The following is a 25,674-nucleotide window of genomic DNA, read 5'->3' as shown; positions in this document are numbered from 1 at the left end:
TGTTCGTGGTGCAGGTGATTTCCCGGCTCAGGCTACTCTGAGGCAACAAATTCGAAAAGATTCTTAATCTGTAAAAGTGTCTCTATCACTCGTAGCTCAATTAAAAATTTTGTCGAAAAATAACCGCGATTGTTCACGGGGAACATTCGAGAACACACTCTTTTAGGGAACTTTTTCTTTCAAACCGGGGCCATTTTGTTATTCCTAAAAAAAAATTGTTAATTGAGCCACGGGCGGTAGTCACACTCATACAGATTAAGAATCTTTTCAAATATTTAATTTGAGATAAGCCTGTGCCGGGAAATCACCTACGCCACGAACATACCTCTTTTTTGTAGGTGTCACATTGAAGCTATAAAAAAAACATATGAAACAAATTAAAAACAATCTTTTTAAATTTTGTTGTATAACGTAAGAGTAGCTTAATAAATTCCCAAAAGATTTATTTCAGTATATGTTGTATTTATTAAGAAAAAAATCTTTAAATATATCTTCATTTTTCAGCCCATAAAATAAAATGACTACTTAACACTTTTAACGGCATTGGCGTGTATTCGCGCCGAGGGATTTGCACTTAGATATTTTCTAGAAAGCATTGAAAGAACATATTCTCCCAGAGCCCCCGATTGTTTACTTTGGAAAGCAAGGAGTTCCCGATAGGGGTCACCTAAGGGGATGTTTTTCGAAACCTCGCGCCACTCAAAATAACTAAATCTGAAACTGAAATTAAAATGTAAAAACGAAAGGTTTGAATAATCCAGAAACGCGTGGGTCAGTCGTCAACTCAGACGCTTTTTCACAGTGAAGAATCTTAGCGGAGGGTAGAAAAGCGGCGAACGCACGAACGAAATTAAGCATCGCAGCTTATTAAGCTCGTCGTTGGTTCGAGAGGTCGAGCATCTGACGGGGTAGGACTCCTTCAGAAGACGACTTTCATTTTCCGCAACAGCGGGCTTGTCCCCTGCCCTCCCCAATCCTTCTCGACAAATAACCATGGCGGCGTCGTAGTAAAGACGGCAAGGGGTAATTTTGCGCCAAGATTGTTTGTACACCGGCTAAAAGTGGCGTTGTGAGACAACGAAGACGCGGCCGTGAAAGACGGCGGAATTAGTCGTTGGAATTTTGTGACCCGTAAGCTTATCTAAGCCACTTCTTGCGCCTGCACTGCCGCGACGAGTCCTTTGTACCCTAATTTTACGCTCGTGAAAATCGGGCAACTGGCGAATTTTCATTAGCCACATGAAAACTTCGACCGAAGCTGCCAAGCAAATTGCGAGATCACTGTGATTTGCGATGAACTTCTTTGAACGAAGGCACTACGAGTGATAAGGGTTCGAGAGAGTTGAATCAGGTCTGGGGTGGAAACACTGTCGATCGTTTCTTTGCGTAGCCTTGGTTTCGTTTCAGATGAGTCAAAGTTGCAGACCAATATGGAAACTTAAAAGAGGAATACAACAATATTTAGGACACTGATTTGCCTTATATTTCTTATATAGGTAATGCAAAAGATATATGTGTATAAGTAGCACATTAAATGCCTGGAATAAATATCCAAAAATTTTGCAACAAAATTGGTTGTAATTAAAAATTCTAGCTGTGTTATTTTCCCGAGCTATGGGAGCTCCTATCCCAGGGTTAGGTCTGGGTTAGCTCTGGGTTAGGTTAAAGATCTTTTAAAGAGCTATATACACCTAGGAGGCGAAAAAGTAGCACGGATTTGCAGAATTTTTTTTCGGTGGAGAAATGTTTTTATCAAAGAAACATTAGGTACATTAGAAAGGCCATATCTTTATCTATAAACTGTGGAATTTTCATTAAAAAAATTGGAGAAGAAGCTGCGTGGTAGCTGTTTCCATATATAGACAAAAGTATCACCTTTCTAATGTATATAATGTTTATTTGGTAAAAACATTTTTCCACCGAAAAAAAATTCTTCAAATCCGTCCTACTTAATCGCCTCCTAGGTGTATGTAGCCCCTTAAGCGATTTGACCTAAAGAGGAGGACAATAGTTAATTTTGTCACTACAGGTAGTCTGCCGTGATGAATGCGAGGGACAGAGCACGAGCGAGAGGGCATGCGACTGCGAAAAGCCATAAATTACAGTCGGCACTGCCGTGGCGCCGTCTGTCGGAGAAGGACCGAAGAGGTCTCGCTGGAACCTCTCATTGGCCACGGCATCTATGAAAGAATTAGCGGGGATAGTGACGTTTTCTTTTCAAGCCAGACGACGCGAGCTCTTTTCGAGACAGCACTGTATTAATAAATAAATATATTGAAAAATTCATCGTAACATTATTCGTGACAAATATCCTGATACCCACAGACTTACAAAATTTAGGTGAATTATTATAGACCATAGAGACATTAAGATATCGATCGGCTTTATTACATGTCACCAGTGGCGGATTTAACAGGGCGGCTGATGAGCAGTTGCCACCTAGGCCCCTGCACGGCCCCGGGACCAAAAAAATTATAATTAGGTATACGTATCCAAACACTACATTTTTTTCGTACTACTACACTTGGCCCGTTTTAGTAGAGTACCTTTTCATTTTCCCGAAAAATGGGCCCCTGCCCAGAAGGACCCCTAGGGCCCTATCTTAACAAAAAAATCATGATTTTAAACAAAATCATGGCAGTTACAGAGCATGATTACATCCCCATCATGAATCAGTTGAATCTGCGATCTCTTCAGTTTAAGAGAGCTGAGGCGGACTTGTTTCCCCTTTTTAAGATTATTAACAGCCTTATTAAATGCCCTCAACTCCTTCAGTTGATAAGTCTCTATGCTCCTAAGAGATCGTTTAGATTCACACGGACTTTTCTTCCACAGCAGTATACTTCCTCAGAGATCAACTCGGACCCAGTAAACCGCATATGTAGGGTGGCGCTTCGTATTGTGCTAACATAGACTTATTCGATGTTAAAATAAGCAGCTTCAGAAATTCGGTTCATATAAAACCTACAAAACTTGTGATCTGTCCGTCCGAACTGTGTAATAAAATCGCACCATCAATATCCTTATTAGTACCATTCGCAACGTAGTTCACGTGTTCCCAAAAGTGGCTTACACTCAGAGTTCACTCACTTCCTGGGGCGGTGGGGAATATAAAGACATTTTAACGACAGTCGTCCGATTCAAGGTAACAGTTAGATTATACACGCGTAGGATTTCAAACGAGTCCGCCCTCGCTACCCTCGAGATTGACATTCATCTGCTTAATGTAACATCAATCGCCTCGGAAGGAGATCACCGTGTCCTCGACTGGCGTCTTCCTCGCAGAACGTGTTCCATTAAATGAAACGTCGCGGCGTCGTTTGTTTGCCCCCCGTCCTGTAACCCACCCCCCCCTCCTTATATACAATTATAATATCCTGCATTATTAAGGCCCTTCCGTCTTGTTCGCTCTCCTCAAAGTCTTTTGTCGCATATTTGCCCGCCTAACGAGGTCGCATGTCCTCGAGACAAACAACGTCCGACGACGATATTTCAACTTTTCATGCGACACGATACTCAAGCCCGTCAACCCCTGACTCCACCCCCACCATTTCCGCCTCTCAACGCCCTGTCCCCTGTCGTCAGCCAATCCGCTGCGCCGTGGTCTCGGTTGTACGCGAAGGGCCCGTGAATGCCTCGCGTAAGGGCTCAATAATTGCTTGAACCTGTGCCATCCTGAGGGATGCTCGCTGGAGCATAGTCGAGAGAGGCTCAGCGGTAGAAACGATTGTTAAACGTTCATCCTGTGAAGGCAACGGAAGTCGATGCAACTACGCGAAGTTTGCCGACAGGTAAAAGGGTATTCCAATTTGGTGCGTCGTTGCTTTGGTGATTTCTAGGATTTGATGTAAAAAGGGTTATGAAACCAAGGAATTGCGGAAGACTTCTGCAGACGTCTTTAGACGCCCCTAGACGTCTGTGGACATCTTTAAAAATCTTCAGACGTCCCTATTTGGCACTGTTGCTGTTTTCTATTTCTTCTTATGTTCGCCGGCTTTGTGCCTCACTTCACTTCGTAGACTTCTCCGCGTTGTGCGTTGCGAGCGTCACGGCATGCGAAGTAGGGTGGTTCATAGCTATGGGGGTCATGTTATATACCTAAGAAATTGTACTTTTATTAAAAAACCTTCACATACTCCTCTATAATAGCGGAACACAATGGTGTGCGATATTGACGAAAAATCACTAAAATTTCGAAACTTTAACACAAATGTGGCACGGGTTCCTGTTGTCCAATCACTTTAAAATTTTGCATATATTTTCTCACCAACAAGAAGAGTTTCCCAGGTGTCCACCTCTGATTGCTTTGATTTCTGGATACGTTTTAGCGGGCCGAAAAATAAGATATACATGTTTTTTTTATAGCAACCCGTTTTCATATTTAGGGGATGAAAGCACCCCTCAAATTTCATAAGAATGAGTGGTGCCCGCCTCCGCTTGCTTTGGTTTTTGGATATGTTTTAGCGGGCCGAAAGATAAGATATACATATTTTTTTATAGCGGCCTTTTTTCATATTTAGGGGATGAAAGCACCCCTCAAATTTCATAAGAATGAGTGGTGCCCGCCTCCGTTTGCTTTGGCTTTTGGTTATATTTTAGAGGAGAAAAATAAGAAATACGTGTCTTTTTATTTCGACCCGCTTGCATGTTTAGAGGGTGAAACCACCCCTCAAAGTTCTCAAGGGGTACAAAATTGTGTTGAGTAAAACTTCATATGAAAAAACATATCCAAAAATCAAAGCAATCGGAGGCGGGCACCACTTATTCTTACGACATTTGAGGAGTGGCTTCACCCCATAAAAATGCGAACGTGCCAAAATAAGAAGACACCTGTTTCTTATATTTCGGTCCTCCAAAACAAATTCAAAAATCAAAGCAATCGGAGACGAACAGCTGGGAAGCTCTCCTTGTAAGTGTCACAATTTAGGGGGGTGCGACTAAAAAAAAACGGAGGTTGAAAAATAAGGACCACCCTAATGTGAAGTCGCGTTCCCCACGTGGACTTTTTTTTATTTATATTGCAGCCTTAGTTAATTTTTCGTTTTTTTCTTTCTACGTATTTTTATCAACAATTACCTCATGTAAAATACATACAAGGGTGCTCATCTGCGTATAGTCAATACTTTGGGGGTGATTTTACAGGCGAATTTACGTCGAAAATCAAGAGTGAAGAAATTGCAGTAAAGGCTTCATTTTCGAGGGAATTGACTCAGAATTTCATCTAAATCCAGTGGTAGCTTTATTCCTAATGTAGGCTTAAATTCATATTGAAGAGTATTTCTAAACATTACCAATTACGATAAAAACTCTCAATCTGAACTTAACTGGAATTTACTAACAATATACTACACATTCACTTTTTTATTATACTGTCTTTTGTATAATAATTCATAACAGACACGTTTATAAAGCATTTTAATGCCAAACTTTAATTCAGTCCGATTCAGGTTCGACACATTTATTCTCCAAGTCCTTTTGGTTGTATTCTGCGACACCTCAAGCCGATTACCGTACAATATTCCGCAGCCGCATCTCATGTTTCACGATCCGACATTCCGTAAGGGTCTCTACTTACTGTATCCCAACATTCATGCATGTGCATTATGTATAGAGTGCGCATAGATCATATCAGCGTTCTAGGCAGCTCTGCGGACATTAAAAGGAACCGGACATCTTCATGAAAGATTCAGGCGGAGCCCGAAATGCGCATACGCGGGTCTTACCCTGGCCGCGGAACATGTAAAGCAACCTGGGATATTCGACCGCCCTCTGACTACTAATTAACTGCTTAATTATATTTCGGTCGAGTGAATGTGTGCTGTGTACACTTGTGCAGTTCCGGTGAATTTCGTTGAGGAACTAGAGCCTAAGCGCCTGTAGTCGTTATTCTTAGATTATCAACCGAAATAGGGGATGGTGCGGTGAAACTTGGAGGTCAGGCGATATATTTGTAGAGCATATATTTAAAAATACAACAGCCTTCAGCGATGAGAGAATAACGTTGGTTTTGAGGTTAGGACGGATTAGCGTTGCGGACCAATATGGCCGGGGATTTAAAAGAAGCTTACACGACTTACAAGTCGCCAATTTGTTTAAAATTTTGGCCATTTGAAGACATTCAGGACCACCATCTCTAGTAGACTCTGCAGATTACAATTATCGTATATCTGTATACTTCTGAACCCGAAATTTCTTGGAACACCCGACTGTATGATGAATCAATGGCAAACTGCAGATGGCGTTTACGTAACAGGCCGATCATCACCGCTACCAGCCGTGATCGCCAGTCACTACCATTATCAGCGTCATCGCTATCATCTTCTTCGAAGGCATCGTGAGGCAACGCCGTCGTGTCTGATGCGCTAATGACTATTGTTGTGTATCGAGGGAGAGATCATCCTCGAGCACGGATGCGACCCCAACAACCCCAACCTAAGCTGACCTAAATTATCTGGCCATACACAGGTCGACACGGCCGTTCGAAGGTGGACGTATGTCCGTTAAGCTTCTCGTGTTCCCTGCTGGTTCCCGTACTGGTCTGTTTCACTTGCCCAGCAGGAAGAGGAGATCGGCTTTCGCCGATCGATGAGCAAACTGAATACATCAGCTACTCATCTTTAATGAACACGAAATTCGCCTATCATTTTGCCTGAGAAGTCCTACTGATATCGCGCTACCAATGCGGGGCATTGCCACAGATCAGCCCTTGCCCTGATTTGAAGACAGATGTGCCTAAGTGAGAATTTCGGAATAGAAACTGCTGCGACGGCAAATCGTGGATCTTTCGGATATGATTAGAGTTGAGTAGATTGAAATATGAAAAGTGTGCGACAAGTTTTGGGAAAATGCCGTAATGAAAATTTTGGGCATAGAATATTAGAATTTATTATATTAATTCAGAATACAGAATGTTCATGAATAACGTTATACCAATGTAGAGCACTATAGAGATTATCAACTCTTGCTCTGGACTGCTGGTTAATCAGAGGCGGTTCCTTCTGAAATTATTCTGATTTTTAATAATGTATAAAATAATGATTATGAATTTAATTAATTAGCCTATAGTATCGGATAGAGATATTAAAATATAAACTACGCACAAATTTTAAATCCTGTAAAAGAAGGTTAAAAAATGTACTTACATACTTTTACACATTTCACCGCACCCCTAAAAAAAGGCCGCTGGATTCACCGTTGTGGTTGATATCAGTGTGAATTTAAAAATAAAAATCGCTGTGAGAGCATGAATTTACGATTGTTTGCCATTAGCAGCTTTGATAGTTGACTGAATGGAGGGACTTTGGGGTAAGTCAAAATACGAAAGTATACAACAAGCTTTGAGAAAATGTCACAATGAAGTTTGTAGAAGCAAGAATTTATTATATTACTTCAGGGTCTAAACTCTTCAGAATTTATGGTTAGTCACTTCTTGGAAACACGATTCCAACCATTACTTTAGGGATGGCAGTGGCGTTCGTATAATAGAAAAGTACCTCTAAACATCGATGTATCCATTTCGTCATATACGAGAAAAAATATGTATTACGGTCACGTATTCCTAAAAAACAAATGATCGTGCGAAATTTCGCGACGATATGTCGCGCGATGCTCAGTTCGCGCGAAAACGCGTCCACTGTAACCACAGCCGCGCGCGTCATGCCGTAGCGCGAGAGTGCGCGAACACTAACTGTAAGAAAAGGAGCGCCGAGGGATGCAGCATGGTGGGAGTTATCCACACTCGCCCTGACCGCCAATATATCTCATTGTCAGTGATGAGCATTGAGCAACCTTTGGTCCGTAGTGGGCCGCAAGTGGGAACCTAATACTCTTCGCGGGCCGCAATATTAAATACTTGAATATACAAATCAAGAAACTTTAATTTATGGGGTGAATTTGTTATATCCGACATAGCTTTACAATTGAACCAATTATCGGCCACACGCCGGTGGCTGGAGGGCCAAATGGGGGCCACGGGTAGCTCGTCACTGATACATCTGCCCTCCACCGTAGTCCATTCAACTACCACATGATGAAAAAACTAGTCTGAGGAAGATCATTGAAAACATTGATAGCGCATACCTATACATAGAATTCTACATGCGCAAATACATAATCGCTACTGCGATGATAACAGAGTAGAGTCCCCCCTTTGCGTCTCACCTAAACTGATATATCATCAAGTCTTACCCAACAGTCGGTGCAGAGCTCAGTCTAGCAAAACAGCTGTTACCAAAAGGAGTATGTCACACGACTCAGCTGTGACTTGTATCTTTTATTCTGTGAAAATCAGGGAAAATGGCTTGTGCCTGTTTGAGTCTAGTCGCGGGTGCGCTAATCCTACTGATTATCTACCTGAGGAACAAGTACACCTATTGGAAGAGGCACGGTATTCCGTCCGCAGAAGGAGTGATACCATTGTTCGGGCATCTGTTACCCTTAGTAACTAACAGGTTAAATTACACGGATTTCATTAAAAACATATATGAAACATTCAAAGACAGCAGCATGGTTGGATTCTACATACTAACATCCCCGGTACTGTTAATTCGTGATCCGCGTTTGGTGAAGACCATCTTGCAGACCAACTTTTCAAGCTTCCATAAGAATACATGGGAAATTGTACCGAGTGTGGATCCCCTGGCGGCCCAGAATCCTTTCTTTTCCAACGGTGACGATTGGGCGGTAAAAAGAAAGCGGTTGACCCACGCATTCTCCAGCCTCAGACTGAAAACCATGTTCGTGCCTATCAGTGGGGTGTGCAAGAAGTTCCAAGATTTTCTGGACAGGCGGCTGAAGCAGAGTGACAAGTACGAGGTCGAGCTGGAATATCTGTTTAAGAAATTTACGGGCGAAGTTGTGGCGAATGCTGGTTTCAGCATCGAAGGATTCTGCTTCGAGGATGAATCGCATCCTATGGCTTTCACCGAAATCGGTAACGATTTTTTCAAGCCAAGTATCATAAACGGGTTACTACTTTCTGTTGCATTTTTCTTGCCTAAGCTCAATAAAATACTGAAGATTAAAGCGATACCGCCGGGCATGGACAACAAGTTCAGGAATCTGATCGCAGCAAACCTGGCAGCCAGAGAGAACGATACGACACCGAGGAACGACTTCCTCCAGTTAATGATCGACCTCGAAAAGGCGCAGGGAGGAAAAGTGGACAAGGAGGCTGTCACTGGCCACGCGCTTTCCTTTCATTTCGACACGTTCGAAACATCCAGCATCACGCTCAGCTTCGTTGGCTACCAGTTGGCGGTGCACATAAACGTTCAGGAAAGACTGAGGAACGAAGTGCAGTCCACGATCGCCAAGCACGGCGGCCAATTAACGTTCGACGGGTTAAAAGAAATGAAGTACATGGACCAAGTGATAATGGAGTCGCAAAGGTGTAACCCCGCTATAGGTCTCTTGAGGAAGAGGTGCACCAAAGAGCTGGAACTACAAGGATCCGATGGACTGAGTTATCACGTGAAGCCTGACAGGAGAATCGTTCTATCCATCCAGTCGTTGCATATGGATCCCGACTACTGGATCGACCCACACGTTTTTGATCCAGATCGATTCAGCGAAGAGAGGAAGCAGGACATTGAAAAAATGGCCTTCATTCCTTTCGGGGATGGACCTAGGATGTGCGTTGGAATGCGACTGGCTCTGCTCCAGATAAAATGTTCTTTGGCTACTTTGTTGAATAATTACAAACTAGAACTGTCGCCAAAGACCCAGCTGCCTTTGCAAATGTTACCGGCAGTTTTGCTGACAATCCCGGCCGGGGGCTTGTGGGCAAATATCTCCAAATTGTAAGGAGTATATCTCTGAGGTTATCGTTTGTGTAGTATTCTTTTCACAAATGCATTTCTCTTATCCAATATTCCATGCAATTATAAATATTTGATAACGTAATTAGTGTAATGTATATCGACATAACCTTCCTACTCTGTTTACCCGTTATGTAACTTGAACTTGTAGTAGGAAGTAACGACGGACGTTATTGCCACATCAACACGTGATGTGGTTAAGATAGCAGCTGCTGTAAACCCGTCAATCTTTCCACTGCTAGATCGAATTAAAAAATTGTCATACGACTAACTTATCTTGAAGTCATTGAATCCTTTCCATTAATAGTTCCGGCTCATCAACCCGCCGAACGGAAATCAATCTAATGTTTAAGAATTCAGTTAGGGATACACTCATCGACAAGAGTTAAGAAAGAAAATAATTGTTTGGGAATGACTCCTATATTCTTTATCTTCTGAGATATATAGGTTGGAACTAAAATTAACATGAAGAGATAACATTTCATTCATCAACGTTTAATAAGTGTTTTTTTTTTAATATGCTTGTCTGAAGTAATGTTTCTAATTTCTCGAGAAAAAAAAATTTACTCTGTATTTCTCGAGAAATTTATTGATAATAGTATATATCTTTACATTCTGTTCGATTTTGTTGCAAGGGGATATTTAAAGGAACATTCTACAGTCTCGGCTGAAAATTCGACCGCCTTTCGGTGATGGTTTTTATAAAGAAATAAACACTCAACGTTTTATAAACTTTTGGGGGTATATTTTACCACTCTTGAAATACAAGAAAAATCTTTGTTGTTTGTTTATTTCATTTGTTTAAATAAATATTTCGCAGTGAAGTTGGCGTCTTCAGAATATGACTTTTTGCTGGCGGTTGAAATTTCGGACGACTGGATTATCGGAAATAAAAAAAAGCAAACGGATTTTTAATTTGCAGAAGTATGGCTATCTCGCTTACCGCGAATATGTTACCTTTTTTTTAAATATTTTGCCACTTTTTTATATCGATTAAATATAAAAAAATGTCATTTTCGGTACTTTCAACTTTATTCGACCGCGATTTGAATAATTTTTGTCCAAAATTGTTCTTTCGCGGTAAGCGGGATAACCATACTTCTGCGAATTAAAAATATGTTTGGTTTTTTTATGTCCCATGATCCAGTCGTCCGAAATTGCAATCGCCAGCAAGGGGTCAAATTCTGAAGACGCCAACTTCACTGCGAAATATTTATGTAAACAAATGAAATAAACAAAAAACAATGATTTTTCTCGTATTTCCAGAGTGGTAGAATATACCCCCAAAAATTCGAAAACGTTAAGTGCTTATTTCATTATACAAACCGTCACCGAAAAGTGACCGAATTTTCGGACGAGATTGTAGAATGTCCCCTTAAATAATCAAACATCAATTTGTTAAATAAACACATCCTATGTAGTAATAATTTTTTATTTAAATAAACAAAGAAGTTGATTCTCCAAAATTTCAGTGATTAGTTCACACTTCATAGCTTGTGGCATATTACCCCAGACCTTTTGGCACATTTACCCACCACTTGGGTAATATGCCACTTTCGAGTACTTTTGTATTTGTACGTTTCTCATTGAACTGTAACAGTTACACATCTCTACTTATTTATTAACTAGTTACACTTTCATATGGTTTTATCATTTTCCCCGTATCTACTTATACTTGCGAGATATCGCGGTTTCAGAGTTAACTGTGGCATATTCCCCCGAATGATACCTAGTTAGACAACGTAGTGGCAGGTTTGCCCAACCCCTCCTGAAGGGCGAATTCTTCTGTCAAACAAATGCTACCCAGCCTAAGAAAGTATCAGCCACCCAAGGCACCCCAGATGGAATATAAATTTCCCGCAGACGTGGCACATCGGGGCAAAACAATAATCCCGAGGCTCCTCAAGCATCAGGACCGTCAGCACACTTAGTGGCGTCCCAAATTCCCCCCCTGCGAATTAGCATCGCCGTCGCCCCGCAACGATCATTGTCCCCCTACTAAATGCTCCGCGCAGAATTCCAGCCCGATTCCCTCCAAGAATAATTCCCCGGCAATGTCGCCCGCGCCGCAGGCCAAGGATCAACTGGGGCCCGAGCTACGAACAGCCATCAACAATAAACATTGCACGCGACGATGCTCGAGAGAAACCAGTGAACCAGGTCCAGCATCAAACGGTTAATTAACGTTTCGAGGAGATTAATGGCGGCTCTCCAGGACTCGAACGTCGACTCGACACACCACTCGAAATCAAGAGGTGACGCAGGACAAAAGGGGGACAAAGGTGTGGGGGTTGGGGGTGGATCGAAGGGGTGGAAGGACCAACGACGCTGGGGGAGGAGGGAAGACCAGCGATGGCGATGGGAGCAGAGGGGGGGAGGTTGGATTACGCGAGTAGAGTGTGAAGTGGTCGATGGAGCGGGGATACGGGGGGGGGGGGAGGGGCACCACCGTGCACTGCGCAAAGGGATGAAAACTCGAGTGCATCGAGCGATCGGTAATCAGGGAGGATGCCCCTCGACGCTTTGTCACGGGCCAACGTATGCATAGGCAGGCTCGTTGCCGAATATAACGGGCGGGCGGTATCCGTCGGAATATCGACGGAATGTGTCAATGCGCCCTGATGAACCGTGACGATACGCGCGGCCCGTTTTCACGGTTTTCACACACGGGATTCGATTCCAACGTTGCAATTAACCGGCGATGCAGCAGGGACGGGGGAAATATTTTTGCCGGGCGGGATGGGTGGATTGATTTCGAGGGGGAGGGGGATCGACGACTTTTCGTAGAGCTTGGATGCGGTGTCGTTTGTTTTGAAGCTTATAAAGGTGGAATCAGACGACGCGTGAATCGGCGAGCTTGCCCCGCACGCTCAGGTTCGGCAAGTCAGCTTGGCGAGCTTCAGTCGGCGATCCATAACCGATCATAAGTCCCAATTTAATAATAACATTTTTTGTACACTATTCTTTAGGTATACGTTACATTTTTATTAAGTAAAACAAATAAAGTGGTAGTAACAGGAACACTGGCAGTAACTGGGACGTCTAGCCTAGAAACTAAATCCCTACTAATGTATAAATTGTATTAACGCTTAAACGGCTGAACGGATTTCAATGAAATTTTGAATATACATTACATACGTCCTAGATTAGATTATAGGCTATTTTCTTTAGGTTTTTTTATTTTGGAAACATCATAAATAATTCCCGGGTGAAACCGGGTAACGGGTCAGCTAGTGTACAATGAAAATGGAAATACAAATGTTTAACCCTTTGACAGTTTAACCCTCCGTGCTCGCACCTTCTTGTAATCACAAATTGGTCACGTCGGCTTCACTGCACCCCAGCGCCATTTTTGAGTTGCCCTTTTCGTATTTTTTAATCTTTTAACTGTTCAGTGATAATTGTACATCTGGAATACAATCATGCTGCAATAGTGTCTTCCTAGAATTGTACATTTTTAAATGTTGAAATTTGTATTTGAAAAAATAGTTGTGAGTAAAAGCGATTTTTTTTAAAATTGACCAATTTTTAAATTGTATTATTAAGATAAACAAATGTACAGAAATATTGACCGACATATCTTGGGGCGCGATACACTCCGCATGGCCACGAAGGTTAATAAAATTTCAAATTTCATTTCAGAAAAATATGTTTCTTTATGTTCTAAAATATTTCCGTGTATGATAAAAAGTGTAAAAAAGCAAGTTTTACGAGGTTCTTTCGTTTTTTCTTCCCCCCGTGCCTCGTGCGAGATAAACTATCAAATTGTTACATACAAACTCCGCAACACATAAAATCGTTTAACAAAAACAATATCGTTTGGAGGCAGATCGAAATATGTGCAATCAGACTTCGAGGTATTAATCAGTTTCATGCGCAGGATTAATGCGCAGTCCACACCACTCGTGTCAGGCGAGCCTTGCGAATTTCTGAGGGTAACTAGTTAATTTGTTCCGCCGACGAATTTCTTGTAATTTACAGAGCGTTAAGCCTGGCTAATTAACGAACAGAATCTCGGAATATCCGATCACGTTTGCACGCTCGAGGTCACTGTATGCGTCCGAAATGCACGTTTCATAGACTCGAGAAGGAAAGCCACGACTTACGCGAATATCCCTCCGACTACGGTTGCTGTTACCCTCTGCCCTTTGAACCTCACTGCCCTTCGCGCGGTTTAGCCCCTTTTCCTTCTTTGATTGTGCTTCCAAGGCTCCCACAGACCAATTAATGAGGTATGCGTGCAAGTACGTCGCTTCAGACGTAGGATATCAAGTTTCCATGAAACGAATCGAATTGTTTAAACTACTTTTGAATTTTAATATTTAATTCTTAATAATTCATGCTTACAATAAAGTGCAAGAACCAGAGGAGTGTGCTTCGCTATAATTGTCACAAATAATTGGAAAGAATGTACTGAAAATATTTCCTGCGTACGTTAGATTATACTTTTTTAAAAAATAACTTCTCCGAAAGTTATTTGAAGGGCAACATATTATACATGGTTTAAAAAAAGTCGATGACCTTGAAATTTCGGGAAATATGATCTTGAGAAAAAATTATTCCATTACAATAATTGCCCCTCTGAAGGAAACCTTTTTTTCCTTAGACGTTTCCTGGTATGATTAAAAACAACGGGAATGTTTTAGGTTTAAATGGTTTCCACGATATTGCAGTAATATTGCAACGCAACCTGCATCATTGCAATGTAGCAGCAACGTTTCTGCAACGACATGAACGAGAATAATTATTGAGGACTTCGCAGCAAGAGGGGTGCAGCTCTATTTTTGACAGTGTTTGAGTTATGACGTGTAATATACATGCACAAAACTCTACATCGTTTAGTGAACGATGAGCGATTTATTGCAAATAAGTATAAAATAAATAAATTAATATTAATATTTTTATTCTAGAATACTTTTTCGCCAAAAATAGAAATAAAAACTTATCAACTCAATTACTACTACCTATGTTGTGAAAATATATATTTCTCAATTAGTGTTGAAAAATACAATTTTCTTTTAGTCTTGAAAATACATATTTTCTTTTAGTGTTGAAAAATACATATTTTCTTTTAGTGTTGAAAAATACATATTTTCTTTTTAATATTAAGTCAAAGCAATAATTTTATAAACAGTTATTTTTAATTTACTCGAAGCTGATAAAGATGGAGCAACACCCCCCTTACAGCAAGGTCCTCAGTTTTCAAACACACAGCACTCTCAATAAGCTCAACTGCTCCATAAAAATCAGAAATCTGCAAACACTTTCATGCCCTCGGAAACTGCACCTGAGACTTTCCTAAACAATATCCATCAAAAGCCGTCCAACCCCAAAGACTCTAAATACCACATGGCCCATAAAATCTTTATCATTTGGGCCTGAAAAATGAACACGTCACAGGACAATTGTAAAATCAGCCTCTCCGCAAAATGGCAAATACTGTGCGCGCTATTACTCGGCGAGTTTGCTATCCGCGGGTCCCACAGAGATCCAAAGGGGTGATTTAAATTCCTTATAAAGGTACAGGACGAGTCGTTCGAAAATACCGGTACGCCAAGATAATCTGGTACGGTGAAACGGCCCTGGCGCGCACCGCGATTCCTCAAACCCCCATTCAAAAAACGGAGGGATCGCTCGACAATGGCCGGGAAGTACGTCAGAGCCGCGGCGCACGTAAAGGAGAGGAGGCCCAAGGAGGAGGGCGATGGGGGATCGAACGGCGGAAGACGGTGAATCGTATTTAAATTTCAAATGCCCCTTGAGAAACCACCGTGGCCGGATATAATCGGATATCCGGACGTTCCCGTGGAAAGCCTGGTATTACGTTCGGTGCACAGAGGGGGATACCGATTTACTCGGGTAACCAGCTGGAAAGCAACTAGGAATAAACTGTATTCTCTTGGACCGTTTTACATCGGAACATCCCCTCCTCCCTTCCACCCCCCCCCCCACAGGGTTCACCCCTTTACATCGAGCCCAACGACTCGAGAATCGATCGCTGGGAAATCCACCCTTTTTCCCTTTAGCCCGATGCAGTTCCCGTTGCCACCCCCCTCCCAGCCGCCTACCCCTGTTCTATGTTCTTACGACACGTTGAACGTTGAGGATGCAGCTGCATGATACGGTTCCCGAACATATCAATCTTGTCGAAGTGCATGGAAACGTCGTTATAGAGGATTGTAGAAGAATAATGTAGGGACGTATAGAGTTGTGTGTATTTATTAGGGGGATGTCGTTTGGATGGGGATTCTTGGGTAGACGTGCGTGACAGGGCAAGGGTATTTGGGTCAGAGTGGAGCGGGTGAGTGATAGAGTAGGGAGAGGGTTTGAAGGAATTAAAGTTTCTTGCAATGTTTGAATGCTTGAGGTTTGAGTGTGTGTGTGTTTGTTTGTAATAGTATGCAGATGTGACATTTGACTTTCTTCCGGCTTGTAACATTCAGTAGCCGTTTCTTACAGGTTTTCGTGCGCTGCAAACGAATCCGCAAACCGTTTGTCGCCACCACCCTCAGTTTTTGAGAAATTCGATTTTGAAAAAAAACTTCAAATTTTCAATTATGAACGTCTGCTGTGTCGAGGCAGTAACAGTTATTCGGTTGCTTTTTGAGTGAAATTATTCTGTAAACCATCCCGAATACAAGGATATAAGTTATTGGTGCATTATGAACATTTAAATATGTTTAAACAACGATCAAAGGGAAAGGAACACCCGAAATGCACCCACTTTTGCAGATGTATTTAAATTTATTTCCAAAATTAAGAGTCTAGGAGGAAATCTGACTACTCCACGCGATGCAGGAGATATTTTTCCTTCGGATAGCATCAACAGAAGTGGTACAACACCCTTTGTTTTCAATACAGAAGCGAAATAGTTTGGCAAAACGTGCGGCGCCGACAGTGGTAGTCACGTGCATTCAGCGATTGTGTTACGCCGAGCGGCAGTGGATCGCGCGCCGCCGTTGACTACCACTGTCAACGCCGCACGTTTTGCCAAACTATTTCGCTTCTGTATTGAAAACAAAACATGACTTACCACTTCTGTTGATGGTTTCCGAAGGAAAAATGTCTGCTGCATCGCGTGGAGTAGTCAGATTTTCTCCTAGACCCTTAGTTTTGGAAATAAATTTAAAGTTTTTTTCATTAAGTATTTTGAAAGAGTGTTTAAAATGGGATGTCTCTAGGGTTGGCAATAATGCCATTTTCACCTCGAGACTCCAAGTTTGGTGACGTTTCTACAGTTTTCCTAGTAATTTCTCTGGAATCTGAAAAATATTACTCTTTACTTTTAAAAAGCAGTTAATTCTTTATTTTATTTTGTAATAAGTATACTATGCACTGTAATAAATAGTATATGTACATACTTCTTTTATATGCATAATTCTAATTATGAACTTAACACCCCTTGGACCCGATTTTTTCTATTTGGATTTTATTATATTTTCTTGTAAAACTCGATTGTACTAAGCTACGGATAGGTACAGATAAAATTTGAAAGTTGTATGTTAATTTTGGAAATTGGGGCATATTTCTATAATGATATGTAATAATAAAATAACGCACATTTGTGGCACGTATTGTTCTACAGATGATCAGAAAAATTCACTGGGGCACTACATTATCCCAACATTATCTTATTTTTGTTATTTTATTTTGTTTCTTTGTATACTTTGCTAAATAAAATAATTTGTTTTCTTGGAATATTTGTTTTTTATTTATTTTTGCTAATCCTCCAGATGAGTGCTGGGCAAGTGCTGGCAACCCTAGAGGTTTCGAATCATTGAGGAATGTGTGGAGGTGTGTGTGTCTGAGATTAAAGCGTACAAATAATGTGAAAGTGAGTGAGTTCTGATTTACATTTAAACGAGTATTCACCTTCTTATCGCGAATTGTGCCACATGTTACATATAATGTTTATAAAAATACATGTTTCCTCACATTCCCTTTCCAAGGTTTTACAGTAACGCCGACGAAAATTTATTATTCATAATATGGTCACATTTCTATGAACCTGTAGTTTTAACACATACAGCGATTTTCAAAATTTGTGTGAAATAATTAGTAGCGCAAGTTTCTTCTCCGTATATTACAGCACATAAGATAGAATATAAATTCACAGACTTCTAAGAGAAGAAAGCAAAATTTTAATTTAGCTTCTGATAAACACATTTTAGTAAAGTTTCAAAATTATTAATTCAATAAACACAAACAGCGTAAATTTACAGGAAACTTTTAGCATTTCTACCATTTAATCCCAACCCTTCGAAATTACTCCCGAATGTTGCAAATACAACCCTCTCGCACACGCCACCTTTTCGAAATAATTACAACTAACCAAAGACCCGATTAATTGAAAAACGTAATAAATAAAAAAAAAAGGAAAATAAAAATATCTACTTACGTTGATGGAAGCAGACCAAAGGCAGATAAGAGTGACATTTTCGGGTGCAGGGTCGAATCGTCTACTTTTATGGGCTGATCGACGTCAGTGCAGGGTAAGCAAGATAAATTTAATGAAAAAAAGTTTCTCCACTGCCTGACCGGAGCGTGATAAACAAAATAATTAGAGTATACTAAATATTCGATTCCATACAACGAACGACATTATTTATAAGGGCCACCAGGAAGTTCTGTCCGCGTTTGACATTTTGAATAACCCTGTAACGTACTTATAAATTAAAAAACAAAGCGGTAGATACTTAGGTAGACGACTTCGTCACGTCTGCCACGTGAAATTAAAAGTTTACTTGCACAAAGAATGTATATTTGCAACTGACCCTTGACAGGCCAGTGGGCCCAATCAAGAGGGGGCATACTGTATCGCGAAATCTAAACTATACTTAGTTTATTCTTAACATACTCTCTAATATTATAACTGTATTCACGTATGTACAGGACGTATAAAAAGTAATGGTCACTGCTTTCAGGGTTGAAACACCCACAACTCTGGATCGGTGGACATTTGTAAAAAAGCTTGCCACAAAATTGTTTATAACATCGAAAATTAATGGCGAATTGAAAGACGAATTTATGAACAGAAAAGAAATATTTTTTCACCGCCTCACCAACACACTGCTCTAACGAAACACTGTCTCGAGTTTGATCATAGATTTGACTTTAACAATGTCACAGTTATTGATAAAGAAGACAACCTTAATCAACGAATTCTATTATAAATATTGTACATGATTAATCAACCTAGCGTAAATCTTAGGTATGAAACACATAAAATACAAGACTATTACGCAACTTTACTTAAAATCTAAGGTCTAATGACGCAGACCCTCTAATAGAATTTTGGTTTTTCTGTTTCTCTATGATTGGACTATTATTACATATAATAACTTCTTAATTTATGTACTTAATTTAGAAGGTACAGAGCGTGAAAATCAGCTTATGGGTGGCTCGCATCCGGAGTGTCAACGAAGGGTTAAAACTCACCAGTCTGCTTTATGCTACAAACACGTCCCTAAAACGTTCGCTACAAAAAGGTTTCTTCGTCACTACAACATGGTACATACCAGTATAATTGCGCTTCTTGTTTAAATGCATATATACCAGAATAATTCCCTAAAAGCATCTACCATCTACCTTATTCTGAGCGCGATTTAATTTCCACCCTCCTTATCACCTCGTCGTTAAAATCCTCTGCGTTTTCGGTTCTATTTTTATTTATGTTCGCTGTGATTTTCTTCTTTGTATTTTATATTTTATATGGTATAATACAGCCGCGTTAATAATGTTATTCGCAGTGTCGAAGGTGGTGTGCAGCCTCGAGAGAAATGCAATAATTATTCACCCCATGTTTGCATATTTTCAATCCCTGAAAGGCTCAAGTGTCAGAAAGCAGACAGAACTGTTCGGCAGATTTGCTGGTACCCAAAACGCGAGAGACTTCGAGATATGAATTACCTCGTGCGAGGGGATGATCCTCTAATTATTCTGAACCATGTACGAATGTTGAAACCTAATTTCTAATTTCTTAGAGCGATTTCGATTTCAGCAAGGCTTTGAATCCTGTCCTGAATTCACTCCGTCGAAACAGAACTCGTTTTTGTGCAACCTTCAACCCCTCAGCGACTCAATAATCTCGCAGAAAAAAACTCACGCATACCGAATTACTTATATTACATAAATATGAACTCATATGTAAAATGAATTCATATAAAAAATTCGCGCATAACATGAATTGAGCTGTTTATTTTGAAAGTGGCCTAAGTCCATTTGTAAATGTTTTTTTGTTGACTGTAGTAACGCGTGCAACTTGAAGATAGTATTAAAAATTTCTATATAAAAAATTTTTGAGTATAAATGGACTTAGGTCACTTTCAAAAGAAACAGTTCAATTCGTATTAAAAATTTATTGTTTAAATACACAGTACATTTCAGACGTCCTATACCTTAAAAGGGTATTCCTAATTATCTGGCCAAACTTTACCAGAGTACAGTACGCACTCGTTATAGTCCCGTTTCTACCATGCTATCTCCGCCATTTCTTGGAATCCTTCGGTCGAGAGTAAGAGAACCCGGGAACAAACGAGAGGAAACGAAAGAGTCGACACGAAGTTGCTAAACCGCGACTCCATTCGTCGCTATGTAGTGGAGGGGGGCAACAGCTTCCCCCACCTTCTGTTCGCGCATGCGCGCCACAGACCTCACTACTGCCCGGTACACTCGCACGTTGGTAAGGTTCGATCGCACAGTTTAAGAACACATTGCACTTATAATTAACGAGAAGAAACGAGTGTCTACCACGATTGGAGATCGTCGCTGAGGGGTTAACGGTGGCTTATAAATGAGTCGGAAGGGGCGATCGGGAAGATGAACGACAGGCAGAGAGAAAGTACAGAGACGAGAGAAACACAGGAACAGAAATAGAGAGAAAAAGAGAGCAGCAAGACAGGCGAAAGTAGAAAGGACGTTTAACTAACACAAAATGTCTGCAATGTAGGGGAGGCCGTACCTTATGCCCGCTGTGCAGAGTATCTCTGTAAAGTAAAACAGAAAAGAGAAGAGTTAGAAAAAACGTACACATAAATACGATAGATATAAGGCGAGAAGCAGGTGACAAGTGGCCCGGGGAGGAAAGGAGTGTGAAAGAACGGCGGTTGTCGTTTTGCATGGACTACGGTCTACGAACATAATATTGGAAGCGGATGCAAGAGACAGATAGAGAGAAAAAACAGTGAAAGAGACACATAGAAAGCGGATCAAAGAGGGATGCAGAGAGAAAACAGTATTTAGAGGCGGCTGTTGATGGGCATAAACGTTGCTCTGCTGCATCGCCATCCCGTCCCCCTGAATAGCTTTTGAACTCCTGGGATGGCTGAAAAGAAAGTGCATTCGAGGAGGAAAAAGAAAAACCTACAAAATGCAGATTTGGTGTCACTTGTTTTTATTTTCAATCGTATTATTTGCTTCTGTCGAGGCTAGGCGCTTGGCCGTTCGATCCTCGCGGGCTGAACCACCTACTGCGTGTGTTGCCGCTTGGTGGCGCTTCCATGGCAAATGTGCGAACCGGGAGGATAGATAATTTAAGACTGGTATTAAGTTTATTGAGATGTAAATACCTTTTAGGGTGTATGATTTAAATGCTCCCTTCTCCTGTTATAGCGGTTTTTTTTATTTTGTTGTCACGTATGTAAGTGCTAAGTAATAGAGCTTCAGAGGTCCGGGGCATCTTTATTTCAATATAAAAGAAAAACGTGAGGATCGTTACGCAGAGTTACGTTTTAAAATTTAATACATCCATCCAAGGCAGACGAGATCACGTGTATATTCCTTTCTTCGGCTGCGAAATACTCGGGGTGTGCGAGTACCCGGAATTTACAAGCTGAGCTGAACTCGGTTGGACTGCTCGAGCCAAATCAAGCGTTTGAACATTCCGAGATGCTTGAATTCGACGAACCTTAAAAATATGCGAGCTACACTGCAAAAACTCAAACGGCTAGAATTACTTGGAGATGAATTTTCAACTCGAAAACTTTCGAGTTACTCGTAAATATTCGAATTATTCGAGTTACTCGTAAATATTCGAATTATTCGAGTTACTCGTAAATATTCGAATTATTCGAATTACTCGTAAATATTCGAATTATTCGAGTTACTCGTAAATATTCGAATTATACGAATTACTCGTAAATATTCGAATTATTCGAATTACTCGTAAATATTAGGATTATTCGAGTTACTCGTAAATATTCGAATTATTCGAGTTACTCGTAAATATTCGAATTATTCGAATTATTCGTAAATATTCGAATTATTCGAGTTACTCGTAAATATTCGAAATATTCGAGTTACTCGTAAATATTCGAATTATTCGAGTTACTCGTAAATATTCGAATTATTCGAGTTACTCGTAAATATTCGAATTATTCGAGTTACTCGAATCTTTATGTATTTATTATCAAATAATAGTCGAATTGAAAGGAAGAAATATATAAGGCGCTCAAAGTAATTCGAATAATTCGAATATTTACGAGTGCGAACTCTTTTTCCCTGAAGCTTACGCGAACACCTTTAATCCTAAATATTTTTATAATTAATTTTATAAAATATACGTGAACATGTTGTCAGTATATACAGTGAGAGTAAATATATTATATATTCTTTAATCCCAAATCATCCTTTCGGATTAAATGAATGTGTGTATCTGAAAATTTGAAATTTTAACAGTAGGTATTCTACTTACAAATTTGAAAATTACATTAATTACTGCGCACCAATATTTACTGTTTCGTATTTACCTCGGTATTTTAGTATTTCTTAATATAATTATATATATATATATATATTCCTTTAATAATGTTTTTTAATATATTATAAGTCATTAAAATTTTAATATTTTTCAATGATCTATTATATGTATATTATAAAATAAAATATCTACATCTATACAGATGGTACATTTTTGAGATCCAACTTAACTCCTCCCTACCTAATATTTTGATCTCTCCAAACTTCCCTAAGAACACCACCACACGAACACGGAATTATTCATTAACTAAGTTGTCTATTCCCATTGATCATAAACATTACGAATCTGGTAATAACACTTCCTCTTCTTCATATTTTCACAAGTTCAAAGTTTCTTAATAAAACCTCAATTCTCTAAATGAGATCCCACATAGATCTGTCCAAGTAGGTACCTGAAAAGAATGTTACATTTTGCTGCATATTAATCTACCTAATTAGGTCCTTAAAAAACTATCCCTTTGCACTGCAACCTATTCACCCATCAAATGATCAGAGATCGTTTACTAAATGCTGCATTTACTAAATACAGAATTTTAGAATAGGAAAGATCTTCATAAAATGATTCAAAACTAACAATTCGTTTAATTCGTCGAAACCTGAATTCTTCCACTTTTACACCGTTGAATAATATTAATGTGGAACTTTCAATCGAAATTCGACTTCTGAGTTTTCAAACTGCAACTTCTTCTTCTCTGAAGTATCGATTCACGTCAACATTTCAAGGTCGATTCTTCGGCACGTTTTATGACAACGGAAACGACGAAGACCTTGCATAATTTCCTTCGCGGGATTACGTATCATTGAGGAGGAATCATAATTAGTCAGCACACCGTCGCATTATCAACCCTTTGCGAACCAGCTGCCTGTTGCCTTACGATAACGCTTCCCCTCGCGAAGCGACCACAAGGCGCTTAGGGGAGTTTCGACTTCGAGTGACAGTAACCGCTCCAAATACACGGATGGATGTGCCTACGGTGCAGAATTTTTTTTATAATCGTCAGATTTGGGCCCCAAAGTGTAGCATTAGTCGAATCACGTCCATTTGCATGCTCTTAGGTGACAACCCTACTGTCAACCCCAGCAAGCAAATGTTCACAAATAATAGTAATTTTTAATTTTAGTGAGCTAGTGGGGCTAATTTTGTAGTGAGCATTGTTATTATTATTGTGTCATTATTACAGTCACTGATATACTGAAGGGTATTAAAAAAAGGCACAGAAAATATTATAAATGTAAAGTGGCAAGGTTCAGATTAAATAGCTGTTTTTATAATTCTAATTCTGCTTTCAAAATTAATTACTGTAGACGAACATGTTTTACATATTCAAAAAGCTAAGGCAGCACTATTAGCTTATTAGGTTAGGCTTCTGTTAAATTTTTGCCGTGGTTTAGGGGGCCAAGAAAATTGAAATTCTTTTCTCACAGATTTTCCTCGTTTAGGTGTGTAAAGTATGCCTGCAAATAAACTTTTCAATGCGAACTATATATTTCTGAGAAATGAAAGGCAGGAAAGGAAGACTCAAATCGATTGGCTCAGACACAAATTTGAGCTGCACAATGAAATTGAGCTAATTAGAATTCACCATGTCAGTAGAATTTAAATTGTTTTTCAATATAATTTGATATTAACAATGTTACCAAGCATAATGTAAAATCTTGATCCTGGTACCTTCCTTCAGTGTTTCAAAAAAAAATTTACGAAAGATTCTCCTTTTACGACAGCCTGAAACAGAACCTCCAATTCTCTTCAACACATCTACGCTTCTATTTTTCTGAAAATTGTTTCTCCTTTTCACAGTGCACAGTTCCCTAAAAGATATTAAATAATTGAACTCCTGAAGTTGGAGTGCTTACACTTTTTATTCGACACCAGCACCGAAAGTTATACCTGTTTGAAAGTAAAAGATATTAGATTACGTTTAGAGATTAGAAGCACCTTTTAAAAATTCAGAGTATCTACATGACCCCTTGAATCGCGCCATAAACTTAAATTCGTCGAGTTATTGTTAAGCCGACGCAAAGCGTCCATTACAGGCTTTCAAATGGTCCTCGTACGTTTGTTTATGTCTGCAATTAGTAACGCTCAATCCAGCGCTATATAACGTTACAAATAATCCCAGGTAATTTGACGCGCAATCAATAATGTTTGGGGAACTTCGATGAACTGGTCCCTCGCGCTGGCAACGAGCGCCGCTGCGATTCGACTATTGGCAAAGTTTTCATTTCAACCGCGTTACGTAGCATCGAAACTCGCTGTGGGATTGAAGGCATTTGCCTTTCCACGTAGGGTCCAAATTTCGAAAACTTCCACTCAGAAAATAGTGTGGGGAGGCTTCGGATCAGTTGAAGACTTTGCTGCAAAAAGGAGGTCGCTCCATAAGTTGCTGAGATTAAGTTATAGGTGCCATTGGATGTAAAATAAAATTTTAATTACATAGATTGGTGCAAGGAAGAGGCACAGCTGATAATCCAGTCCCCAGTTATAAAGATGCTAGTACTTATAGTGCCTATCCGAGATACAGCGACTTAGGTGTGAAGTCCCTCAGCGGGGTCTTACCCGACAACCTGCTGGGTACTGGCCGCCAAACGTGCCCCCCCTACTACCTCTTGCAGCAGTGTGTTTAGAGAAGACCAGGACAAAACCGGGGCCCTAGCAGAAAATAAAGCAGAAATTGAAGATACGGTTTATCATTATTAACAAAGACATCAATTAAGCTTTGATTATAATTAATACAAATACATTTTAGTAACAGTAGTGGAGAATTTATGAATCAATATAATAAATAATATAAATATAATATAATTTATATTAATAATATAAATATAATATAATTTATATTAATTATATAAATAATATAAATATAATATAATTTATATTAATTATATAAATAATATAAATATAATATAATTTATATTAATTATATAAATAATATAAATATAATATAATTTATATTAATTATATAAATAATATAAATATAATATAATTTATATTAATTATTATATTGATTCATAAATTATCCACTACTGTTACTAAAATGTATTTGTATTAATTATAATCAAAGCTTAATTGATGTCTTTGTTAATAATGATAAACCGTATC

At 39.7% G+C, this 25,674-nt stretch overlaps 2 protein-coding genes across 2 annotated transcripts in view; one reads left to right on the top strand and one right to left on the bottom strand.

Moving 5' to 3' along the window:
* Positions 1 to 25,674, bottom strand: part of Heph (polypyrimidine tract-binding protein 1 heph) — a 793,543-nt gene that overhangs the window by 705,478 nt on the left and 62,391 nt on the right. The window lies entirely within an intron of this gene.
* On the top strand, positions 8,188 to 10,089 carry LOC143376869 (cytochrome P450 6a2-like). Its single transcript, XM_076827626.1, has one exon. The coding sequence runs from the start codon at positions 8,296 to 8,298 to the stop codon at positions 9,802 to 9,804; it is 1,509 nt and encodes a 502-aa protein (XP_076683741.1). The 5' UTR covers positions 8,188 to 8,295; the 3' UTR covers positions 9,805 to 10,089.

This window comes from Andrena cerasifolii, chromosome 15 (genome assembly GCF_050908995.1).
Source record: "Andrena cerasifolii isolate SP2316 chromosome 15, iyAndCera1_principal, whole genome shotgun sequence".
Classification (NCBI taxonomy): Eukaryota; Metazoa; Arthropoda; class Insecta; order Hymenoptera; family Andrenidae; genus Andrena; species Andrena cerasifolii.
This window is presented reverse-complemented; position numbering and strand designations above follow the sequence as displayed.

Excerpts from the sequence above, each read along its gene's own strand:
- LOC143376869 (XM_076827626.1), top strand. The coding sequence starts at position 8,296 with ATGGCTTGTGCCTGTTTGAGTCTAGTCGCGGGTGCGCTAATCCTACTG.